This window comes from Takifugu rubripes, chromosome 10, assembly GCF_901000725.2.
Source record: "Takifugu rubripes chromosome 10, fTakRub1.2, whole genome shotgun sequence".
NCBI classification, from domain to species: Eukaryota; Metazoa; Chordata; class Actinopteri; order Tetraodontiformes; family Tetraodontidae; genus Takifugu; species Takifugu rubripes.
Window position 1 is genome coordinate 6,601,978 of NC_042294.1, and position 16,787 is coordinate 6,618,764.

A 16,787-nucleotide genomic window follows, 5' to 3' on the forward strand; every position below is an offset into this window, starting at 1 on the left:
AGCAAAAGGCCCATTCCAAATGCCAAGAGAAATGCTGCCACCGTCATTCCACCCCCCCCAGCCAGCTCTGTTGGCCTCAGTGGCTGAGGTGTTGATGAAGGAGACGGGAGAGTGTTTTTCTGAGTGCTGGGATGCAGCCTGTGCGTGTGAACTCATGCAGTGTCAGACTGTATTTGGCTGTTGTTCTAAGAGCATCAACGGCTCAGGCTGGCACGTCAAACCCCCATCGCAGCCCCCCTATTCCTTTACCTTTGGATAAAAGTCTATTTTGTTATATTCATTGAAAAGGTTCTATTTTTTTCCACTTTAATCCGGCCTGGACTCATTCCAATGTTGTACGATATATCGGCACTGTAAACGCCTTCTGAATGTAGTAATAATCACTTGTTTGATCGGTATCCCCGCCCGGCGTCGTTTGTCCCTGTAAATACAGCATGCTTAAGATGAGGGATTTTATACACACCGTGCATGGTGCTACCAAAGCCAGTCAAATTATGGGATGAGTCCGGCTGCCCCGTTTTGAAGGCACACTTTCTTTCTTTTCCCCTCCTGCGCCAGCGTGTAAAATGCTGGTGAAAGAACGAGGGAGCACCACTGATAAGGCATGTTTGGGTGAGGTGTGTGTGTGGGGGGGTGGAAGATGGGGGACACCAGTGATTGCTGAATGTTTTCTTCAGTATTGTGGAGGATCTGCATCGTAGAACAGGTGTGAACAAGGGCTTCGTATCCACGATTATAGTGAGACTGTGCTGTTGGATGTAATATTTGTCTGTATACACACACCTGTTGATCTAATGAATGGTTCCTAGGTGTGACGGTACACTACCTTGTGTGTAAAGGAAACGATGGGTGGGAAGGAGGTGTTTGGGGGGGGGGGGGGGTTGAGAAATTGTGTAGCCAGAAATAAGTGTTCCATTAGGCAGGAGCTGGCTGTCTTTTCAATGGTTACTAATATAGAGCTAAATATCAAAACACTCAAGGGCCTGTGAGTGCATCTGGTGTAGACGTACGTGTAGTTTTCAATGTGAAATGCACTTTATTTTTTTGGGATCAAAATGGCACAACAAATTTAAGTATCTGCAAAATGAAACGTATAAAAGATAATCAACATGCACTAACTTAACTGGGATATTGTCAAAAATGTGTGTGAACGTGGTCGTCTATTTTTTCAAGGTGTTAGTTGTACTTTTTATTGCTTTGGTTTGTTCACTCAATCGAAAGATCTTGTTAATTTTGTATTAAAAAAAAAAAAGAAGAGGAAAAACGTGCTGTGCATAAAACTCCCGTGTCGGCTAATTTGTTTTTCCGCCTCTCATTTTCTCACTCCGCCGTTTCCCTGGCGATCCCATCTGGGCTGCTCTGTTTCCACGGAAACCCAGGAATTAAAGCCAGTTATGTCTCTGTGTGCACGAGGGCAGACAAGTAAAGACACGTCAATTCCAGCCGTGATCCTTCATTCCTCATTTTATTTTCCTCTGGGTCAAAGGTTTCAGAGCTCACGCACTCATATTCATCCCCCCATCAACACCCCCCCCCCCGCACAGCAGTGATCGATCGCAGACGCAGGTGGCTCAATCAAATCTCATAGTTACGACCAATAAGACTTTATATACAGCTCCCGTCTCATCCAGCATTTGGGTTGCTCTCTTCTTTCCTGAATCCATTATCGCCCTCCGTTATCTTCACATACAGTTATTGTCACATTACAAATTCACCTTGGATTTCTGCCAAAGCGTTTCAGTAAAAACATTTAAAAAATAAGTACACAGGTTAGCTCAAGAGGAAAGTTGCTAATTGTTCTAACACTCTCAAGCATGGACTATATATGAGATAAGCACCATCACGGGGTGACTATGGTGTTATTATAGGAAGACAAACAGACACTGGGGTGTATTCACAATGCGTTAAAGAAAAAGTTATTATGTTAGTGTTTCAGAAAGTGGTCCTCCATTATAATATATTTGAACGTCTTTGCATCTTGAATACACCCCCATGTTTCCAGTTTTGGACCATTCAGCTTATATCAACCAACAGTGTGTGATTGTGTGTAGGCGTGTTGTGCGTGGTGACCTGTGGGTGTGGTACTGTGGGCATTCTTTTGAATGAGCGTGAGGTTGATTGTGTCTTACGGCCTTTGCGCACCAACTTGATTTGGGGAGACTAGCGGAAACACACTGGAGGGGAAACGACGATGATGCACCGGGGATATTTACTGTAGACACTGCGTGTGTATTCACAATTTCCACCCAGCTCCCTTTGGTGATCGACAGCTTTGCACCATAAAATATTTCATTTATATACCATATATAGTGGGTTCTCCATGGTGAGTGATTTATACAGCAGTTGCTAGAACATAAGAACCAACAGGATGTTGGGGCCAGTTATCAAGTTGGTGTGAAATGACGCTTGGTGTGTACGTTCAGGGGTTAATCGGACCAGTCGTTGTCCTCCAACTCAGAGTCGTCTTCGGAGTCGGAGTATTCCACAGCGATGCGTCGTGACAGGATGGTAGCTACATCGTTTCCAACTGGCTCTCGCTTAGCCTGCTGCTCTTGCTGCTCCTGCACTTTCTTCAGCTGGATGCCTGCGAGGTAATGATGAGATAACATTAAAGGTTTCGCTGTGCTACCACGGAAAGGACAGATAAGTGCATGCGACTGCTTACCCATACGTATGGCAGCCAGGAGATCGCTGCGAGCGTCGTTGACCGCCGTGGTCTCGGCAGGTGTGGAGGACATCTTGCGTGTTGTAAGGTGAGACGCACCACCTGAGAGGGGAGGAGGAGGAGGGCCGGGGGGAGGCGGAGCAGCATGGGCTCCAGATACAGGTGGCGGAGGTGGAGCGTAGCCGCCCATGCCAGCCATTGGCCCTGGAGACATCAGACCTCCGGGAGGCGAGGCAAAGGCAGTTTGGGCAGATGGGATGAGTGGGGCTGGAGGAGGGGGAGGAGGGCCAGTGTTGGCATAGCCGTCCATACTGTGAGAAAAGTAAATTAAAAAAATGAAGCGTTAGCACTTTGCATTCTGCTTTGCGAGGCATTTTTACTGAGAAATAAAGCACATCTGCCACTAGATGGCAGCATAAACACACAGTTCAAATAAATGAAGTCATACAGTTGAATAACTACAGAACCCATTATATAAATTAAGAAAGAAATATGACTTTTTCTATAGAAATGGAAAAGAAAACCTTAACAAATACAAAGCATATGCATTTATATTTCAGTTGCAATATGGTCAAACTCAAAAATGGTTAAAAATGCCTCTCCTTGACACTGTCTTTTACGTTTACCTGTATTCCATCGGTGGGAGGGACATAGAGCCACCGTTCATGGCTTCGGTGGGAGGAGGTGGCAGTGGGACTTGTTGGTGGTGAGTACGACCCAGCGTTCCACCCTGATAGGCCATCATAGTTCTGCTTCGGCTATCATGCTCACTTCCTCCTCGGGGGCCATGACCTGCAGCCATCTGAGCAGCGAGGATGCTGGGAGGTGGGCCGGAATAGGTGTGGGCATGGCCCGCATGGTTCATAGAGTTAGGGTAGTGATGTTGATCAGGTCCGTGACCCCTGAAACAGACACAAAAAGGGACTTTATCAACCCCACAGAGATCCAACTAATCCCCAGCTCCGGAGGCTGATGCCTTCTCCATTAGGGGCTGCTGGATCAGTGGTAACATAGAAAGTGATAAGAAATAGGGATCTACCTGTTCTCTGGTGACATCGAACCCTCAGAGGAAGCCCCTCTGTCCCGGTGTATAGTGTGTCGATGGTCTGGCCTCAGCTCTTTATCCAGAGCCAACATGTTCCACTCTTGCCGACGGTTCCGCGCCTTCCGGACCTTCTTTACCTCCCTCTGCAGCGTTCCGTCCACACAACGCCTCTGCTCCTAACGAGTAAAACGAACAAACTGGTATTTAGACGACGCTATATATAGAAAGCGTTCTGGCCTGGTCCTTCAATCTGCTCAGCAAAATGGAATTAATAAACAAAAAACAAGGCGGATTGTTTTGCACCTTCTGCTTCCGCTTCTCTTTCCTCTTATCCTCTGTGTCCTGCAACATCTTCTCCTTCCACAAGTCAAAGAAGTACGACGGATCGGTGTAGAACTTGAGCGCTTCCTTGTGATCATCCCTATATAGACGCAAAGGTTACAAATCAAAGCAACAGAACTGGACATTTAATAATGAAAAGACACAAAAGAATCATAGAGATGTGGTTTAATGTAGTCCAGAAAAGCCCAGATTCCCTGATCAAAGCTTATTTCATCAGTGCTGAGTATTAAACTCGTGGACCTGTAAGAAGAGAGGATGCTGAGCGGCGGCGGCTTGTCGCTAACGTTGTACATCTCTCGTACGGGATTGGGAACGCTGCTCTTGGACACCACCTGCTGATCCTGAGTGGTGGAGCTCTTGAAGGCTTTCCTCATGTTGATGTCTTGAAGAGAAACTGATAAGAGAGGGAAAAAAGCCAATGTGACAGGGAAAAAAAAGAGAAAAAGACGAGTGACGACCCGCTGCTCTAACATCTGACCCACCTTCTTCCACGGTGGAGTCCAGCTGTGTGACCTTCACGGCCAGCCGGTCGATACGGTCTTGGAGCGAGTTGGCGCGCAAATAGAAGGTGTTGGCCTCATTGAACAGTTCGCCAAAAATATCCTCCGCGTGTTTGCCTGGAATAGAATGACAGAAAAAGAAAAACGGGAAATTTTAGACAAAAATGGAGGCTCGTAACCATTATCTCGTATCCATTATCCGCAGAGACCTGGTGGAAGTAACGTGACACGACGTGGAGTCTGTACGGGAAATTGCATTCTCATGAATAAATTAAAGCGTTCTGACTGCAGAGACCCAGCCCAATCACACTTATATCATTCTAGTTGTGCGTTTCAGTGCCTGAAACGGCAGAAATGTTTCGCGCTTCTCAAGTTTTACTTATGGCCTAATCACTTCCAGACTTACTGACCCCTGACAGACCCCATATGTTCGCACGTTCTGAGCCGAACCATCACAAATGAGCCTTTGCTGGACGTAAAGACCTAAAGGATGAAAAGCTGTTGCTCCAGCTGTGATATAAGAGAACTGGGAAATTAGCACAGGAAGTTCCCAGAAATGCCTTGCATATAACCCCCCCCCCCCCCACACAGTTGGATTTCTTACAAAATCACCCCCTCCAATCGTATCTGGCAAAAGCTTTAAAGTTTCTAAAGACTAATATTTCCAGAATAGATCACAGCGCATTTTGGAAATTGTAGGACGGCACTGCCAAATTAAAGGTGGTAACCTTGTGTTTAAACAGAAAAAGCTGGGATCTCTGGGAAAGGTTTTACTGAGGGGGGGCCGAGGGAGGAAGTAGCACAAATGAAAAGATGCAAGCAAGAAGCACCTTTCTGTTCAAGGTTAATGGAGCAATAAACCCGAGGTTATGTGAGCTTTAGACGTCATGTTTGATATTCAAGAAACAAAAACACAATAAAAAAAAAAATCAACAAGGTTGTCAATGGGTCAAACCCACCAGGAACCCTTTCGGTGTGTTGCGTAATCATAGATTTGTGTGGAAATGTGTTAACGAAAACCCACGCGAACGCTGGGGGTTATTTGTGTCCCTCATGCTGACAGGATGCGCAGCGGGAAAATGACCAAGAGGAAGTCAGAATCGCAGACTTGGCCTGCTGAGAAGCGGCAGCTCTGACCCTTCCTGAGGAATCTTACGCTCCACATACACGCAGGCATCAGCACACAACCATGCAAACGTATGTAGTCTGTAGATCTGCCCCTCCGGCCCTTTGTAGCTCTCCCTCTGTCGCTCTTTTTCTATATTTACAACTTCCGCAGCTGCTGCTAAAAGGTCCACTCCCAAAGCAGGAACCTAACACAATAGAGGAGAGCAAAACAGACGGCTCACATTTATACATCATCGGCCCATCGGTGCAAAATGTTCATCTGACTAGCGCCCTCCATCCTTTGTGCAGAAAGAACACTGAAACACACTTACTAGCCTTGTTAGAAGAGAGCATTGATGTGCATTCAGTGTGCACGGCTAACTCCAAATCAAATGTCAGAAATTATGCATTGCAGCATTAAGACTGTTGGTGACCCACGAGACGCACGCGTCCTGACAAGGGTTGTACTTACAGCAGGAAAGGTCCTCAAAAGGTCAAAAACACACACCCACCCACCCACAGAGCTGTCAGGATAAGTCCATTTTTGCAGAGCCTTCTAAAAGGATTACATTTCATCCTCTGTGTTCCAGTGTGAGGGTGCTCTAAGTCTGCCGAGGCCCAGGGGCTTCGAGTCACAACAACCCTAAATCAATCACAGTTTCGGGATTAATGATGCAATCATGTGATCAAACCACGCGGTGCCACAGAAAAGGCCGCGGGGGCCATCGTTTCCATCAGTTTTATGCTCACGCAGACGTTCCCCTTTCTTTTATTTCCCCATATGGGAGTCTCGCAGCAGCTGTGTTCTCCAGCCAAACGCTTCAATGTACGCGTGTGCTTCTCTGTAACAGTGGGCGCCTTACTCAGGCTGCTGAGCTGACGGATAATGGCGGAGAGCGTGTTGTTCATCACACACTCCAGCTCGCTGCCGATGCCCTCGGGGAGCTCCCCTCGGCAGAGGTGACGGGGGTCGATGTTCCTCTTCACCAGCGGCATGGTGAGGCCTCGCTCCGTCCCGATCTGTTGGAAAAACGCAGAAAATTATACGGCGAGTTCCACTCTGACAGGCTCCATTTGCGTTAATAGTTATTATTCCACTGGGCGTGGACACAAAGAAAACACAGATGGGCCTGTGGATGGAGAACTAACAGAGATAACCAAAAGTGTCCCAAAGCCAGAAGACTCGTGGCAACCAGCAAAGAGATTAAAGCATTAGAGAAGGAAAGATGCCAGCTAATCCCAGGCCGGCTTGTCACAGGCCCAGCTGGAATCCCGACACAAACAGCGTTTCACGGATACGGTCGGAAAAACCGAAACCGACCAGAAAACAAGGGAAAACCACATCGACGGACGATTTACATAAATAAATATGCTGCACCGAGCAAGACAAACTCCTGAAGCTTCAAATGCACCTGCAGCATCACTCCCTTCTGCTTCCTATGAGGTAAATGAGACGAAAGCCTTTGATCGCTCCAATCTCTCTGAAGTTCAGAGGACAACAGACAAGCACTCAAACTAGGCGAAACGTAAGGGTTCACTGCCGAGGACCATCTTATCGGAGCGTCTTCCTGCTTCCTGTTTTTGTGACCTTGGACTGCCTCCTGTTTCCTGGTCCTCCCTGTGTCACATCTTTTCTTCCTGTCCCAACACTCGGAAAGAACCACACAGAAACGATGCACGGAGGCAGAAATAAACCACCTCACACCGTTTTTAGATCCCCAAATCCAATGTTTCTCTGCAGCCACGCCAGAAACATAAATAAATCACCTCAGAATAAAGTGACTTTGAGGTCGGTCATTGAAAAAAAGTGCCTAATAATAGCCTAGGGGGAAAAAAAATCACATGTATCACTAAGTATAGGTGTCTCAAGGAACAGAAAATATTTACCTTTATTACACGTGAATAATTATCTCAAAAGACCGAAATAGGCGTGGGGTTAGATCATCAATGCATTTAATAGTCAACAATTCAATGCTTTGCTATCAGTGTCTCGACAGGAAGCGACAGTAATTGCAGCCTGTGTCTCTACAGCTGTCCAAAGACAGAAAAGAGACACTTGTGTTCGCTGAGGCCAATTCCCACCAGCCGAGTCCTCATCTGGCACTGTTTTCTCAGCTAGCGACCCCCTGCGACACCCCGTAGCCTCGTGCCAATAAGAGTAAACAAAGGGTAAAATTACGTCATGATGTGCTGCGACAAAGGACGCCGTCCAGGCAAAAGGGCCCCAGTGCGATGGATTTATCAGGCTACATTAGCATGTGGGAAGCACTGTGCTTTGGAAGTGTAGGATAAGGAGGAGGTGGAAATTAAATGGCTTTTTTTTTTTTTGCTCATACGGTTTGTGCAGCATGACAGTCACATCAATGAGGCGAAATAATGAGGAACCGGGGGCGAGCAGGGGGGAGGGAGAGGCCGCCTTTGCTTCTGTAAAATTAGGAGAGTATTTAGAGAGGAGAGACAGAGGGAAATAGCGAAAGGGCTGCGTTAAACATTAAGAAGTGGGAAACGCTTCCCCCGTGTGCTTTAAATTTGAGTGCGAGGGTTAAAAACTGTGCGATGGGGGGATGGGCTGGAGCAGGGACATCGGGGAAACCACTGAAAGGTTCCCGGGACAATAGAGCTCCGTTCACACGGCAACAGTGCTAACTCTCCCATGCATCCTCCCCCTCCTCCTCTCCAGCCTCCTTTAAGCCCCCTTGCAATAAAACATACCCAGCTCACCCCCACCCCCCCCTTCCTCCTCCTCATCCTCCACTCACTCAGGGAGGAAGACAGGCAAAAACAAGGACCATACACCCATCAAACCCACGCCATGGACCAGCACATAAGCGTATCCTTCCAAACACCGATTCTCACTCCAGTTCTGAGCATTACCCGTTTTTCTTTTTTTTGTGTAGAGATGCTTAATTTATTGCCCCACGCCTACTCCGGCATTCAGGCACGCAAACACCCACAAACACACCAGGTAATCTCTGTTCCATCAGTACTGTGTAAACGGCCCCCGCGTCGGGAAAGAACTTTCTTTAGGGCAACTTTCAAGTTGCATTTAGAGTAAAAACTTCCCCCAGGATGCCTTCAAGATGCCTACATCTCTACACACCAATAGAAGAGGCTTTTACTACAGATGTGAGAGCTCCATTAAGATCTGACGGGGGTCATTACGCATTTATGAGCCTAGTAGAGCCTCTTGCAGGCTGTTTTGCTTGCTCTGATGTGATGAAAAATGCAGTCTGGATTACGTCAGGTCACACTGCCCTAAATATGACGTAAAAAGAAAATGGTGCATGTCCAAGAACATCCCAGTATTACTCAGGGGCACCTGTCATGAAACATTAATTGTGCCGTGCATGTAGGGGGTGTAAAAGTGTAGAATGGGCCCCAGATCTGGACCATCACTTTATTATTGTCTGTAAAGTCGGGAAACACGTGATGATGATGGCGACTAGGATAAAAACACAGACTGCATGTATGCATGACACAGTTTTGATGCACACATCCTAGACAATTATCACATGCATGCCACGCTTAAGTTGATCTCGCTTCTCATCTCGTCTCAATAGGCTGGTCGACACGCACGCACGCACGCACGCAAACTAATGGCAGCCCCGATCAATCACTGTTCCGCACCGTCGCTTCCCGTTACTGATGGACTGACCCACATCTGTTCGTTGCCGGTTCTTGTGAATTCCTGTCTGTTCCCATATGAAACGGAACCAACGCTTCGGTGCCGGTGCACTAATCAGATAACACGCGACAGTGGACAGAAACATATAATAGATCTGATTCACGCTGGCCAGGATTAAAATATATTCGATTTTCACAAGTTGAGCCGCGGGGAGTCCGTCTATTATCCTCCACTGGGGGGGTCCACTGACCACTCGGTTAGCTAGCTCATATTCAGCGCTCGACTTCTTACTTTTGACAAACGAGGTTACGATCAAAAGACTTAGCGATAAATTCTTCATCGTCTAAATTAACGGCGATATTAGTGGCGGTTAGAAAAAGTATCATAAGATCCTCACCAGCACTTCAAATATTAGAAGGATTCAGCTCGTCCGCATGTCCCGTTAGGTACTCCCATTAGCTCTTCCATCCGTCCCCCAGCCAGTCTGGCCACTCCAGGGAAAAAGGGAACCAGGGGCGTGTCTGCTGGTCACAGCTACCAATCAGAAATCGCAGCAGAGGCTTTAACACATGATGGACAGCCGTTGTAACCAATTGGCTTTGTCAATTCCAGCCGTGTTTAAGAATGAAGGAGGCGGGGCTAACGTCGGGCGTTGCTGAAGAGCTTAACGGTGTTTTTGCAACTACGCCCCGTTCCCTGTCAAATGATTGATGTTGGGGACACCAATTCATTGACAAGAGAAAGAAAAACGTCTGAAAGAACTTGGTTTTAGTAATTGTAATCAATGATTATAACCTAAATTGAGTACATGCAGCATCCTTCAGGAAAGTATTTAATGAAAGGCCCTGATATATTTAGATCTAAGCGATACTGAGGTGGGCTCAGGAAATCAGAAAAGCAGAGAGTGGAAGCCGTCCATCGTGGAGCAAAAGACTTCCATTATTTAAAATGCAGTTGTTTTAAGGAGCAGAAATGGTCTCCATGTGTCATACAGCTGTCAGTTTATCATATATATTTAATCCTACCCCTCTAGTAAAGTACAAGCGTGACTCTGGCATTTCACAGGGCAGTTCAGGAATGCAGGGTTCAAAGGAATTCTTCATTTCATGTGTGATTTTGATGATACAGTGTAAGTATTTGTGGCTTTTGTATTGAAACATTTGTATCATTTGATTGCTTAGCCTCTCTTGTGCAAAGAACATTAGATATGTCAATGTATCAAAAATGATTTCCTGCCTGCAATGCAATGAGGAAGAGGGGACAACAAAAATACCACAATGTAACAATACCAACATTTCCACTTTTATTGTAAGGATACTTGCTTCATGTAAAATATTTCATTACAATACAGTACAATGCATGTTCCGCCTGCCATCCCCCATGCAATTGATTGGTTTTGTCATCGTGTTGTAAGGCTTACCCAGAGCATACAGCAGTTGAGCGCTCAGTCAGCACTGGCTGCGTCGCGACTCTCGCTTCGAAAAACAAAACCGTGAAAACAGATTAATTTATAAACTACTAAAATCTTTTTTTTATTTTTTTTTCGTTGTTACTTCTTGTCCTTTCCGAAAACCCTCAAAGCCACGGCTGTAGGGGCCCTACATCCTCCCAGCGTGCTTCACAGCAGCTAGGGCCCCGGCGGGGGCCCACACTCACACAAACGCACACGAAATAAACATACAGACAAAACGGACAGACAGGAGGACAGTCGGACAGGGAATCTGTCACCGCTGGCAGTCACATAGCAGCTTTCAGTCTCATCCGATCTTCAACAGGTACAGGGGGGTAGGATGTAGGCAGAGGTGTGGAGACAAGTGGCTGGTTAGATCCAGTTTGAGTCAAGGAAACAGACCGGATTCCATTGTGATATCTTCTCATCCTCCCACCATCGAATTTTACTCAAAACCTGTGTTTCCAATACTGGGGTGACCATGTTTTAACGTGAAGAAGACTGTTTCACTGTGCCCAAGCAGAGCATTGCAGCAAAGTGCTCTCTGGTATTTCTTAGAGAGGCTCTTATTGTTAATGTTGCAGATATCCCAGCATCCCTCAGTACATTCGTTTAGGTGGGGTTGGCGAGGCCTGTGATTGTGTGTACGTGTTAAAATACGAGGATGGGTCTGTGCATGTGTATGATGGCGGGGGTTTTTCAGTAGCGGTGGGTCTGGTGGGAGTACTGGGGTGGCTGTTGGGAGGTAGAGGAGTATCCCATGCTGCTTTGGGGCAGTGATGTGCTTGGTCCAGGGTTCTGGTAGGCAGCATGTGGATTGGAGCGCTGCAGGGAAGCAAACAAAAGACCTTAACACTAGCAAAACCCAATGCTTTATGTATATGTACCTCCTGAATATTTGTCCACTGAAGCATAATAATTAACCTGTATCTCCTTGAGAACGCACCAGATCTACTCAAGGGCGCCACCCCAAGGCAGAGGTCATAACATGCATCAATGAAGCAACATCATATCAAAAAAATACAGTGATGCCAAGGGCATCTACCTGGTAGTCTGAGGTCATGATGAGGCCACCTGAGGTAGTGGTGGGTGGGACAACTCGTACTTTCTTCAGGGGGGGGCCCTGGGCATGGCTGTTGTCAGGGTTGCCCGTGTGGCCCGCCCCGTTTGTGTGGTTGTTTCCCTGCTGCTGCTGGTTTTTCTAATAATTACAAAGATTATTTTTTTATTAATATTATTCAGTTTCTCATCAATATGCTGACCCCTTTGCTCTTCCTTACTTTGTCGGCCTTGTCCTCAGGCTCTTCTTCTGTTAAGAACTCTCTCTTGGGGTAAGGAATCTGACAACCTGCAAACACACTAAAGACAAAACAAAACGCAAAAAGGCTTGTCAACTGTGGAAATGTCTTGTTTGGCTCAGGGCTATTAAATAAGACAACCAGGCTACTCTTTTGGTCCTTGGCTGAACCTCAGCAGCCTCACTATTCAGTGAAGTGTACACTGTGTGGTTTGTGTGCACTGACTCAGAGGTAGGCAGCGGCTCCTCCAAAAAGTAAGGATCTTGCATGGCCTGCTCGGATGTGATTCTACGGATGGGATCCATTGTCAACAGCTTTTGCAACTTAGGGGAAGGGATGGACAAAATGAGCCTCAAAACAGTTGTTGGAATCAATCAAAAAAGAGGGCAAAATTGGCAAAAATAGCCGTGGCTTTCTTACTCCAGAATTATTCCAACTCACCAAATGGAATGCTTTGCTGTCTGGTTTAACTTTATGTTTTTCCATGTATTTTATAAGGCTGCAGTTTGTGTATCTGTGACAAAGAAAGAACAAATATTCAGAAGAAGAATGTATAGAAGCTTCACCTCTTAACAACACATTAATACAACTTTTACATAGACCAAAGAGTAGAAGTGTGTGTTCCTGTATCTTATTTTCTGGGATGGTGCTGCTCTGCTCTTACGTATTCCTCCGAAAGTCTTTCATTAGTGTGGAGTGTTCTGGCATCTTTTTGATGTCCTCCCAGTCTTTATCTGTTGAGTGAGGGAGATGCAGGATTACAGCACATCACACGCTCCTTAAAGAACAGATTACTGGATTGTAAAATCCAGATTACAAGTTTTATATCTTAGACATGCATAACCCCCCCTAGAAATGTTTACTAAGCATTAATTTTATTGTCAGTTTGGATCAAAATCAAAGCTAGCTAATGTAGGGGGACTTAAATACAACATTGAGCTCTTTATACATGAAAAAAACCCTCAAGCTTAAACACAATACATGCTGAAAAATAGAATTAATTTAAAAAAAACAAATCCCAATGTATCAAATTTAATAATTTGTAGCACCTGCAGGAAAGCCCATGACATTAAAGATGCGGTCCAGTTGGTCATGGTGGTAAGGGTTACTGGTCTTGATATCTTCTTGGCGACAGTGAAATATGGGCTCAGACGTCAGCAGCTCTGCAAAGATGCAGCCAATCGCCCAGATGTCTGAAAGAAAAACAGTCAAACCTGAATAAGTGGTTGTGTTTACGCAGGGGAATGCTGCTCCGTGGGAGTGACTCTCACCGATGGCTTTGGTGTAATGCCGAGCCCCGAGCAATAGCTCCGGCGCTCTGTACCAGAAAGTGACCACCACCGGGTCAAGATCGGCTAAAGGCTTCAGCGGTGAATTGAAGAGACGGGCGAATCCCATGTCAGCTGCAGGATGGAGGGATAGCCAAATTAGAGAGGGTTATGTAATGACAAATATACCGTAAGCAGTGACATAAGACAGTACTCGCTACATACCAATCTTTACTCTACCCCTCTCAGGACCTTCTCCCATCACTAAGATGTTAGCTGGTTTCTGAGGAAAGGAAAAGAGACAAAGAGGAAGAATTATTATACTGATTTCGATTAATCTGGAATACAATTTAAAGCTCTCTTACAACGCTTTGTTGCTGCCCTCTGGTGGACAAATAAGTCAACCGCTGCCTGAATAGGGGTGTTAAATTTCCACCCCATGTTTATATGATAATCCTGGAAAATTGTTTTTGTTATCTCCAAAGTCTCATTTGATGCAGAGATAAAACTGTTCAACTTAATTAGTCAAGAGCATGTGACATATGATCAAACCATGATCCCTTCACGACAGGTCTAAAAAAATCAAACTTAATTATTTACATTTATATAATATTACATTAATACATTACACACACAAAAATGGAACACAAATCTAATTTGCTCCAAAACGGCTCAATTGCAGTCAAGATATCAGAAAAACAAATGGTTCATTAAATTAAACAGTAAATTACTCAGACATATATACAAAATTTAGGAATGTCACGTATTTTGAAATCCTTAGTAAACAAACTAATGAGTCCTACTCTGTAGCACAGGTTTAAAAAGATTTAAACCTGTTAAACCAGAGCTATAATTAACCCATACACATTGACTAAACTTCACATACCACCCATAATTATCTATTCATCTGTTTTAGCCTCAGTCTCAATATATCTCCTCTTTTTTTGTCTCTTACAAGGTCTCTGTGAAGAACCCAGTTAGCATGTAGGTAATGGATGCCGTCCAGGATTTGGTAGAGCAAAGACTTGACCATTCCCCTAGGCAGCTGAAGTGGCTTCTTGTTGGCCTTGGATGCTCTGTGAAACTTTATAATGTGCTAAACAAAGAACAAAAAAAAAAAGAGTCATTGTGGTTGATGGATATCTGAGAAAGGTTTCTATTTTCACAAGACAGGAATGTGTAGCGCTGTATCATTGTTGCGGAACCGAGATTTGATTTATAACAAAGATATGACCGACATAAATACTCTAGAAAACATTCACATGCATTCCAACTCATAATCAACCATTTCATTTTCAGCACTGCCTAGCTGTACGTTTGGAGTGTGTGTGTGTGTGTGTGTGTGTGTGTATGTGTGTGTGTGTGTGTGGGCGCGTGTATATTTTTACCCAGAGATCATGTTCAGCATAGTCAAACAGCAGCCAGACTTTACGATCTGCATGCGATAGGAAAACCTTCTGCAGCGAGATGACGTTGGGGTGCTTAAGCTCCCGAAGCAGCTGTGAGGTAAAAGCTCAATTAGGGGATCGGCCACATAGTCCCACTCCATACATCATGAATGACAAACAGGCACGTTGCCGTGACTACCTCACTAGACAGGGAGAATTGTCATGACTGTACATAGATGAATACATTAATGATTAAAAAGGTTTTAATGTAATAGAATGTCCAACAGCATATTTAGAACTACAAAAGCTTCTTAGTAAAGGTGATTTTGACATTACATGATGAAACTTTCAGGGTTTAATAGAGATGGAATGAAAGGACAGACTGAAACAGTTCTTACTGCAATCTCTCTGCAGGCTGACATGGAGATGCCAGTGCCTTCAATCTGCTTAAGAGCGTAGTCCTTGTCATCCTTCCTACAAAAACAGATGCAGAGCGATATCATACCCAGACCTGAACCCCTGAGAGCCGTTTACAAAGATGCATAAACCGGAGAACCGGCAGCTGGCACGGCCGTGAGGCTGAGGTTGCACTACCTCCAGATTTGTGTAATCAAGCTCACCTCTGAGGCTCAAGACAATAGGAGGGAAAGAAACCGGGCGCTGCCTGGCAGCTGGTGGCGGACAAACGCAGCACAGGGACCCACTCTCACTTGAATGAATAGTGCACAACCCCTCCCACCACCTTGCCTAGAACGTCTCATAAACCCACACTTTTTGTCTCCTCAGGCCTCATCCAACTGCTGCAGCACCAATTAGCACGCAGATTCTCCAGAACCAGAAACATCTTTAAATACTTTACTGTGGTTCTGCTGCAATAATGCACCAAATACAGTTTATGTGGCTCTGGCTGCCTTCAGCTCCATCCAGCCCTGCTTGTAATAGGTATGAAAGCTGGATATAAATGATGGAGGGTGGTGCCCCTATATGGCATTCTGCACATTATGATGCTGTTGACATTAAACTACAGTTAAAGTCCAGCTGGGGACTTCTGCAGCTTATGCCCCATTTGTCCTCCACAATACGTGCTGTGTCTAAATGGAGAAAATGGCAAGAAGGCTTCGACGCTGTTGCATCTAAGCATTCACACTGAATCTTCATGGAAAAATCCCAAATCGTCAGACAGAATGCGCCCATGCACCTGCTCTATCCGAAGGTTAATTCCACTGGTATCTAATTTGAATCGTGGGGAACAAAACCAGCTGCAAAACGGAGATTCTGGCAAAAATGACAGCCCAGAAATGTTTCAACAAAAACGGGCAAAGTGTGCCACAGCATCAGGACACAGCTGGCAAATTAATTCCAGAGCTCATTTTTTCCAAAGATCTTTAGCGGCTCGTGATAGAGCCCGTTACACACAATGGCAGCCTCCGTGGGCAAACTAAAATAAAATAAAAAATACACTGCAATCAACCTACAGTCGGGGGCTTGTGAAGGCTTCAGTGGCTAGAGGCCTGGCTGGTCATCAACTCACCCATCTTTTCTCTTCGCCTTATATACATGACCGTAGGTGCCTCTTCCCACTTTGCATCCTTCGTACTCGAACAAGTCCTCGACACGCTCTCTTTCGCCGGTGAGTTTCACTTTAAAATCATAGTCCATTTTCACCCCTGTTTGGATTTAACACGCTCGCTTCCTTTTCTTTTTAAAAGCTGCGTTCTGGGAGGCAACTAAGCTACTCAGACGAGCTCGATTTGGTAATTCGGCTAGTTGCCTTCCCCAGCGTGGCCCTTCTTTCTTCGGCCCGGCTACTACATCAAGTTTTCGAGGCAAATAATTTGCACCATTGGAGGGGATTTGCAGAGGTCCGATGTAGCCCGAAATATATTCCTTTCTCTTATTGCTGCGTTTCTCTCAGCCGGTATCTGCTCCAAAGAGACGCACTTCACTCGGTAACGACGACGTATTCTTGCACTTCGCTGTCGTAAAGTGTCGCAAAGTCACTTTACAAAGCCACACACACACACACAGCGGTAAAAGCCATAGAGTGCGACTGTACATTTATATAACATCTAATTAGCTTCCACAAAATATTAAGCTCA

General features: G+C 45.5%; 2 protein-coding genes across 2 annotated transcripts; both read right to left on the bottom strand.

Annotated features, from left to right (window-relative positions):
* Positions 1-1,502: 1,502 nt before the first annotated feature.
* wasf3b (WASP family member 3b) lies at positions 1,503-9,789 on the bottom strand. Its single transcript, XM_003967927.3, has 9 exons — positions 9,682-9,789; positions 6,523-6,679; positions 4,535-4,669; positions 4,293-4,446; positions 4,014-4,131; positions 3,705-3,886; positions 3,292-3,567; positions 2,666-2,976; positions 1,503-2,584 (listed from the first exon to the last, which is right to left on the bottom strand). Exons 2-9 carry the CDS (start codon positions 6,653-6,655, stop codon positions 2,427-2,429), a joined length of 1,467 nt encoding a protein of 488 aa, XP_003967976.2. The 5' UTR covers positions 6,656-6,679; positions 9,682-9,789; the 3' UTR covers positions 1,503-2,426.
* Positions 9,790-10,564: 775 nt separating this feature from the next.
* On the bottom strand, positions 10,565-16,678 carry cdk8 (cyclin dependent kinase 8). The gene is made up of 13 exons (XM_003967926.3): positions 16,220-16,678; positions 15,087-15,162; positions 14,689-14,799; positions 14,256-14,396; positions 13,526-13,583; positions 13,304-13,435; positions 13,082-13,225; positions 12,697-12,766; positions 12,474-12,546; positions 12,258-12,355; positions 12,015-12,093; positions 11,780-11,935; positions 10,565-11,559 (listed from the first exon to the last, which is right to left on the bottom strand). The coding sequence occupies exons 1-13, from the start codon at positions 16,345-16,347 to the stop codon at positions 11,434-11,436; spliced, it is 1,392 nt and encodes a 463-aa protein (XP_003967975.1). The 5' UTR covers positions 16,348-16,678; the 3' UTR covers positions 10,565-11,433.
* Positions 16,679-16,787: the final 109 nt, after the last annotated feature.